The sequence below is a fragment of the Salmo trutta genome, chromosome 35 (genome assembly GCF_901001165.1).
Source record: "Salmo trutta chromosome 35, fSalTru1.1, whole genome shotgun sequence".
NCBI classification, from domain to species: domain Eukaryota; kingdom Metazoa; phylum Chordata; class Actinopteri; order Salmoniformes; family Salmonidae; genus Salmo; species Salmo trutta.
The window spans coordinates 6,462,064-6,471,258 of record NC_042991.1 but is presented as its reverse complement, the minus strand read 5'-3'; the positions used below and the strand labels follow the sequence as shown (position 1 = coordinate 6,471,258).

Genomic DNA, 9,195 nt, shown 5'->3' with positions numbered 1-9,195 from the left:
TAACTTGCATTGGTTTTTCCTTAATCAATTCCATTTAAATTGCCTGTTCGCTGCGTTGAGAACTGATTGCATCTCAGAGGGAGATGAAAAGGGGAAATGGACTAGCCCCCTTTAAGTTTCTTTGACATGATCTTAAAAAGGTGAGCATTAGCATGCTAAAAGACAGAGAGAGTTATGATGAACACCCATTTGCCAAAGGCTTTAATCGTCAGGCGAGCAAGATGATTAACTTTGAATCTGTTTAATCAACCGCGAGCACTTTGCTCAAATAGCTAACTGTCAGACAGACGGGGAAAACTTCCCTCTGATGCGTTGGGAAATGGGAGCGAGGAAACAGATATATTCATTTACTGATCTCCTGTTAGGGACAAGAGGGCAACTAAATAGTATCTTAAAGAGTGATGCGCATCAGGGAAGTGTTTGCGCAGGATATTAGAGATTTTTTTTGGCGGCCCTTTCCCATGTCTGTCTCTTACAGGACTTTCACTTTGAAGGCTGTGCATGCTAGCTCATCGATTAGGAAAGTCAAGGGGATGTATTGATCCTGGAGTTCATGTGGAGGCAGGAGATCTGAGAGTCTGTGTGTGCAGCATGGGTGCGTGCGTGTGTGTGTGTGCGTGCATGTTTGGACCTCTGTTTCACTGTCGAGCTTGTCTTACTCTTTCCCTCACTTTTCACCTCTATTAGGCTGCCTGCAGGTGACAGATATGCAATAGGACTATATTTGTGTTGAATGTGTCTTTCTTGTTTATGGTAATGAAGCCATTTGATTGATTATTTATTTGATTGATTTCTTGCCTGAGTGACCAATTAATTGATTTTACTCTGCCCTTTTGTACAGAGTTGGCCTAAAAGAGAAATTGGGGTCATTGAAATACAATAAAGTATGATATCCGTGTTAATGATCAATAATACAAATGTCATATTGGTTAGGTAGCCATTCAATTGATTTCTCAATGGATTCATTACTTGCACGGTGGATTTTGAGGGAAAGGGGGATGCCTAGTCAGTTGTACAACTGAATGCATGATGGATTGATTCATTCATTGGTTCATTGATTCATCAATGGATTTACCTCTCCTCTTCCTCTGTTCCTCTCTGTCTCCAGACCTGGATGACCCTTTAGTGACGGTGCACCAGAGTGTAGGAGAGGCTAAAGAACAGTTCTATTACGAGAGGACAGTGTTCCTGCGCTGCGTGGCTAACTCCAACCCCCCAGTCCGCTACAGCTGGCACCGCGGACGAGACGTCCTCTCACAGGGCTCCGACAAGGGAGTGGAGATCTATGAACCATTCTTCACACAGGTAAGGGGGAGGCAATATACTATACAATTACTGTATATCAGGGTGGGGTCAATGTAGAGATCTCAATATACTATAGACTCTGGGTGCGGTGACCCCTGGGTGGGCTGATATATATTTATATAAATAAGTGTGTCCCCAGAGACATGGGAAAAAGAGGGAATGAGAATGAAATAGAGACAGAAAGAGGTAGGAGTGAGCGCAACACTATCAAAGATGAGAAAAGCTAGCGAGCCTGAGGTACAGTAGTTGGCTGCCCTTCTGAGTCTTGTCAGGATTCACCTAGGGGTCATGATTTGGGGCTGTACAAATGTTTGATGTATTAGAATAATTTATTATGCTTATGTTATATTAATAGAAGGGGAGGGGACATTATTGCCTAGCTTTTAGATAAACACTGAAACTCTATGTTTGTACAGCTATGGATGCAGGGTTTTGGTCTCAGGAGTAAAAAGGCAATGACGTAGTCAGTGACATCACTAAGGCGGGACTTCGGTTTGATAAAACAACTTGAGACCTTGTGTTTGATGCAGAACTTACTCAGCAACATTCGTGCTATGTTCCTGTTTGTCAACTTCTGTCTGCAATTGCATTCATAAAGGTTTTTGAATGATTTAATTAAAGATATTGTCATAATGCTAATTTCACCAATGAGCCAATGATGATTGACAAGGAGGAAAGGAACAAACCTAACAGTCTCCAGTTCCCTCATTTTCCTCTCCCCTCCTAGTTCACTTCTTTTCCCTCCTTTTCTGTCCTCTTCTCTCCTCTTCCCTTCTCTCTCTTCCCTCCATCCTACTTCCTTCCCTCAGCCCACCAAGCATTTGTACAGAGCAGAGATAAAACACAGGCGTGGCATTTCAAACCCAGCATGGGAATGTGGCCTGGTAATTAGCCAGGAAGTGACACGCTTTCATTGAGGGCTCCCTCCTGCTCTCTCTTCCCTCCTCATCTCCCTTCTCTCCTCTTCCCTGCCTTATTCCCTGTGGCGAGCATGAGAAGAACAGAAAGATCAGGGGACGCGTTTGAAGCCACCGTGTTTTTTCCCCCATTGCTAAATACCAGCTTACCGTTTCTCTCTGGCGAAGGTTAAGAGAGGAGAGAGGGATGGTGTTATGGGTGGAGAGCAGAGGGGGATGGTGTTAACTTGTGTTGGGAGGTCATTCTAGAACACCGTGACAAGGTCTTGTTGAGGTCGCTGTTGAAAGCTTTTCTGGCGTGGGTGTGTTGATCACACAGCTGTGTGTCTGTACACCCAGACCAACAATCAAGCAGTCTCTTCATCCATTCAATCATCTCTGGGGGCGGCAGCTAGTCTAGCGTTTAAGAGCATTGGGCCAGTAACGGAAAGGTTGCTTGTTTGAAACCCCAAGCCGATTGTTGATGTGCCCTTGAGCAAGGCACTTAACCCTAATTGCTCCTGTATGTCCCTTTTCTTAATTCCTCCATCCAACCCTCTCTCTTACAGCCACTCCTCTCTCTATCCTTTACCCCTTCATCCATCTTTTCATGGTTCCCTCCAATCTGTTACGTTTCTCACACGACCCTTAATCTTTCATCCGTCCTTCCATGTCTTTTCTCCATCCTTTTCCTTAACCTCTTTCATATCCTTGTCCATCCCTCTCACTGGGATTTGTGTGGACTGTGATTGTGGCTAGTGAGGACTGATGTGCCAGGCTGACTGAAGACCTAATCTGAACCCTTGGTGGATAGGAAGGAGATTAAAGACTCTTATCACATCCCATCACAGAGCTTGGTCTTCGTGGAGGGTCGAAGAAACATAACTTAGACACCCACCATCGCAGATTGTTCTGAAATTGTTTCTGTTGTTAGAAACAGATGAGTAGCATTCCTGCAACATTATTTTGTTGAAATATAATTAGATCTCTGAGAAATTAAGATAATTGATTGCCACTTTAATTTATAGGATTCATATAACATTCAATAAATGTGGTACCTAACATCCGATTTGGGCCAAACTTTTTTCTAACAATGAGTTAGACATGAGGTATCCAAAGATATTTTCAAAAGCCACCCTTGGACCCAATCCCACCCCAGCATGTCTATGTCTGTCACGACTTCCGCCGAAGTTGTCTCCTCTCCTTGTTCGGGTGGCGTTCGGCGATCGACGTCACTGGTTTTCATTCCTTAATCACACTGTATGTATTTAGTCCTCTGTTCCCCTCCATGTCTTTGTGTAATTGTTTCGTGTTACGTGGTTATCGTTACGCGCCCGACTGGGTTTTTATGTTTGCGTGTTTTTTGCACACGGTTTGTTTATTTTGTATTACAGTGTCTTGTATTGAACATTTATTTGCGCCTTACACTTTTGCCTTGTGGGCTGGAGGTTTTCAAGAAGCTGCGTTCTGTTATTTTCTCTACTGCCATAATAAAGTGTGCACTTGCTCAATACTCCCTGCTCTCCTGCACCTGACTTCCTCACCAGCAGCGCACAGCCCTGACAGTGTCTGACAAGTAGTATGGAGCTGCAGCTCGGAGTATTGTTTCTTCATCCTATGTAATGTATTCCCAGTTCATTTGGTGATGTTTTTTTCCCCTGTTCATAGAAATGAGTCATTGAAGTTATGTTTACAGTTGAAGTCGGAAGTTTACATACAATTAGGTTGGAGTCATTAAAAGTCGTTTTTCAAAGACTCCACACTTTTCTTGTTAACAAACTATAGTTTTGGCAAGTCAGTTAGGACATCTACTTTGTGCATGACACAAGTAATTTTTCACACATTGGTTTACAGACAGATTATTTCACTTGTAATTCACTGTATCACAATTCCAGTGGGTCAGAAGTTTACATACACTAAGTTGACTGTGACTTTAAACAGCTTGGAAAATTCAAAGAAATTATGTCATGGCTTTAGAAGCTTCTGATAGACTAATTGACATCATTTGAGTCAATTGGAGGTGTACCTGTGGATGTATTTCAAGGCCTACCTTCAGACTAAGTGCCTCTTTGCTTGAAATCATGTGAAAATCAAAATAAATCAGCCAAGACCTCAGAAAAGAATTGTAGACCTCCACAAGTCTGGTTCATCCTTGGGAGCAATTTCCAAATGCCTGAATGTACCACGTTCATCTGTACAAACAATAGTACGCAAGTATAAACACCATGGGACCACGCAGCCGTCATACCACTCAGGAAGGAGACACGTTCTGTCTCCTAGAGATTAATGTATTTTGGTGCGAAAAGTGCAAATCAATCCCAGAACGACAGCAAAGGACTTTGTGAAGACGCTGGAGGAAACAGGTACAAAATTATCTATATCCACAGTAAAACCAGTCCTATACCGACATAACCTGCAAGGCCGCTCAGCAAGGAGGAAGCCACTGCTCCGAAACCGCCATTAAAAAGTCAGAGTACGGATTGCAACTGCACATGGGGACAAAGATCGTACTTTTTCGAGAAATGTCCTCTGGTTTGATGAAACAAAAATAGAACTGTTTGGCCATAATGACCATCGTTATATTTGGAGGAAAAAGGGGGACACTTGCAAGCCGAAGAACACCTTCCCAACCGTGAAACACGGGGGTGGCAATATCATGTTGTGGGGGTGCTTTGCTGCAGGAGGGACTGGTGTAACTTTTTGGGTTACTAAATAATTCCTTATGTGTTATTTCATAGTTTTGATATCTTCACTATTATTCTACAATCTAGAAAATAGAAAAAAATCAAGAAAGACCTTGAATAAGTAGGTGTGTCCAAACGTTTGACTGGTACTGTACATTTTTTTCATTTCAAATAACAAAATAACATTTTCATTAGTTTAAGTTAGTGAAGGCAATATGTAAAAATAACATTTAAATTATTCATGGAGTGCCTTCGTTTTAACTATGAAACAGAAAGCATGTTTGTTGGAACTTGGTAACAGCTTATTTTTATTTTTTTTACAAAATACCCAAACGACAATGATGAACGCCAGCAAAACGCGCATCAAAGGATGGAAACAGTAGCCTAAACATTATTATAAGCTCCAAGTGTGCTTGATAAATGGTAAAAATCAGCATAAAAAAATTATGGTATTATAATGAATATAAGCGTCAATATGAGAGCAGTAAAAAACGTCAATTATTATCAGCTCTTGCTTTCACGCAATGGTATCAGTTGGATTTCATTTAGCGGCTATCCCTTGTCCTAACAGTCAACACAGATCTTCGCCACTTTCACTTGCTTGACATACTTCCCACAAACACGTCTCTTGCAGGTGACACATGTTTCATGGGTTCTGTTCTTTGTGCGTCTGGCCACCAGGCACTGTCTCCACCCCGGGAGGCCCTCATACAGTATGTCTCTCACGTAGCCCCGTATGCCAGACTCATGATGAAGTCTCTCCTGGGCATGGTGTTGTTCATGCACTGCTTGAACAACAGGTGTGCTTTAATAGCAGCCAAGTCAAGCATGTTATAGAACACGGCAACAGGCCAACGGCGGGTGCCTCCTTTCACAGAGTATAGCCGTGCCATCGGATCCAAAATATCCACACCAACCTATGAAACAGAAAAGAATAGAAAACATTAGGATAATTTTGCATAAGTTTATATGTGATGATGCTTATTAACCTCTCTGGCGCATGTGGGACGAACTCGTCCCACCTACGTAACAGCCACTGAAATCCAGTGGCGCGATTTTTGAATCGTTAGAAATACTATTACTTCAATTTCTCAAACATATGACTATTTTACAGCTATTTAAAGACAAGAATCTCGTTAATCTAACCACACTGTCTGATTTCAAAAAGGCTTTACAACGAAAGCAAAACATTAGATTATGTCAGCAGACTTACGGGGAATTTACTAACAGTTTGCTAAATTACTCACGATAAACGTTCACAAAAAGCATAACAATTATTTTAAGAATTATAGATACATTACTCCTCTATGCACTCGATATGTCCGATTTTAAAATAGCTTTTCGGATGAAGCACATTTTGCAATAATCTAAGTACATAGCCCGGCATCACAGGGCTAGCTATTTAGACACCCACCCAGGTCAGCCTCCACCAAAATCACATTTCCTATAAGAAAAATGTTCTTACCTTGCTTGTTCTTCATCAGAATACACTGCCAGGACTTCTACTTCAATAACAAATGTTGGTTTGGTCCCAAATAATCCATCGTTATATCCAAACAGCGACGTTTTGTTTGTGAGTTCTAGACACTATCAGAATGCTACATCACGGTCTCGCGCATGGCACATTGGCGTGACAAAAAATGTCTAAATATTCCATTACCGTACTTCGAAGCATGTCAACCGCTGTTTAAAACCAATTTTTATGCCATTTATCTCGTAGAAAAGCGAAAATATTCCGACCGGGAATATGCTATGAGCCTAAACAGCCGAATTAAATTTCTCCTCAGGAGCGAATCGTGCACGCGCCTCATTCAAAGGTCCTCTGATCCGCCACTTACCAAAGGCGATAATGTGTTTCAGCCTGAGGCTGCCTCGTCAACCTTCAGGTATTTCCCGGGTTCTGAGAGCCTATCGGAGCCCTGGGAATTGTCACGTTACAGCTAAGATCCTTACTTTTCAATAAACAGATGCAAGACGCACGACTCCTTGTCAGACAGGGTACTTCCTGCATGAAACCTTGTCAGGTTTTTGCCTGCCATAGGAGTTCTGTTATACTCACAGACACCATTCAAACAGTTTTAGAAAATTCAGAGTGTTTTCTATCCAAACCTGAACAATAATATGCATATTCTAGCTTCTGAGTTGGTGTAGGAGGCAGTTAAAAATGGGCACATATTTTTTCCAAAATTCTCAATACTGCCCCCTAGCCCAAACAGGTTAATAACCTCTTGAGGACCCCTTCGAGATAAAATCCCGTTAACGGGATTGGTTGGACAACAACCAGTGAAATAGCACGGCACGAAATTCAAAACACAAAAATCTCAAAATTAAAATTAAAGTATTATATAGCATTTTAAAGATAATCTTCTCGTTAATCCAACCACATTGTCCGATTTCAAAAAGGCTTTACGGTGAAAGCAAAACATGAGATTATTTTAGGATAGCACCTTAGCAAAAACAAAAAAAACACAGCCATTTTCCAAGCACGGATAGCCGTCACAAAACCAGATATACAGCTAAAATTAAGCACTAACCTTTGACAATCTTCATCAGATGACACTCCTAGGACATCATGTTAGACAATATATGCATTTTTTGTTCGATCAAGTTCATATTTATATCCAAAAACCCCATTTTACATTGGCGCGTGACGTTCAGAAAATGTATTCTCCCCATAACATCCGGTGAATGGGCACATCAATTTACAGAAATACTCATCATAAACGTTGACAAAATTTATAACAATTATTTAAAGAACTCCTTTATGCAACCGCTTTGTCAGATTTCAAAATAACTTTATGGAGAAAGCACTTTCTTCAATGTTCTGAGTACAGAACTTAGCCTTCAATGCTAAGCTATACAGTTAGCCTACAACCACGGCGTCGACAAATCTCTAAAATATGTTCGAAATATTTTCTTACCTTTGCTGATCTTCGGCGGAATGCACTCGGAAGGACTCCCACTTCCACAAGAAATGTTCATTTGTTCTGCAAAGTCCATCATTTATGTCCAAATACCTCCGTTTTGTTGGCCCATCCAGAACACTATTACAATGCCATGAGGCGTGGGCGCAAATCCATAGACAAAAAGTTCAAAAGTTCCATTACCGTTTGTAGAAACATGTCAAACGATGTTTACAATCAATCTTTAGGGTATTTTTTAACATAAAATTGCGATAATTTTCCAACCGGACAATAGGTATTCATCCCTGAAGAAAAAGAAGGAACAGCGAACTCACGTGCATGCGCTTCACGAGACACCTGTCCTCAGACTGGCCACAATTTTCTGCCCGGTAACAGGAGATGGATGAAACCAGTTTCTAAAGATTGTTGACAGCCAATGGAAGCCTTAGGAAGTGCAACATGAACCCTATGTCACTGTAGTTTCTCAAGGGATTCAAAAGAAGAACTACAATTCTAATTTCTCCCACTTCCTGGTTAAATTTTTCTCAGGTTTTTGCCTGCCATATGAGTTATGTTATACTCACAGACACCATTCAAACAGTTTTAGAAACTTCAGAGTGTTTTCCATCCAAATCTACTAATAATATGCATATTCTATTTTCTGGGCCAGAGTAGTAACCTGTTTAAATTTGGTACGATTTTCATCCAGCCGTGAAAATACTGCCCCCTAGCCTTAAGAGTTTTTAAGTAATATTGACATACCTTTGTTTGGTTGTAGTGCGTAATAGTATAGATTGCAGCTGTCGGATGCATGGTGATCATTGCAGAAACGTTCTTTCTTGCCTTGCATTGGTATAGTGTGAGTTTTGTCTTATGATTCTTCAGCACAATTGTGGAGTACAATGGCTGTGCAGGTGCCTTATTTTGCGCAGAGGGAGGGAGCTCCCGTCTCACTTTGTTCATGGTCCCAACTAGTCTTGTTTTATTTGCCAGCAACTTGTTCACCAATGACGGTGAAGAAATTGTCCATGGTGACTTTTCTCCCCTTGCCAACATAAGTTTCCACAAGCCTCATCACCACATTCTCCGACACTCGCTCACCTGCTGCCCAACGTGGATGTTTTCCCAGATATGGAAAGCCATTCAGCATGTACTTGGTGTCGATGTCAGTGGCTAACCAAAACTTAATTCCAAACTTGTCGGGTTTACTCGCAATGTATTGCGTAAAGCCACAACGAGCTTTTGTTAGGAACAATTGTTCATCAACAGTGATGTTCTTTCCTGGTTTGTAACATCCAATGCTGTTCTGTACAAACTTCTTCCAACCGTTTCCATGCGTCGCATTCTCATTTCTTTGTCATCAAAACAGAGGTAATGCATGATCTTTCTCAAGGTATCCTCTGACAT

General features: G+C 41.4%; 1 protein-coding gene across 3 annotated transcripts in view; it reads left to right on the top strand.

Moving 5' to 3' along the window:
- The window catches only part of LOC115174515 (MAM domain-containing glycosylphosphatidylinositol anchor protein 2-like), a 344,881-nt gene that overhangs the window by 150,029 nt on the left and 185,657 nt on the right, over positions 1-9,195 (top strand). For all 3 annotated transcript variants that reach the window (XM_029733126.1, XM_029733125.1, XM_029733127.1), the window contains exon 4: positions 1,109-1,305. In XM_029733126.1, coding sequence (XP_029588986.1) covers positions 1,109-1,305 — 197 coding nt within the window. The remainder of the gene's footprint in view (positions 1-1,108; positions 1,306-9,195) is intronic.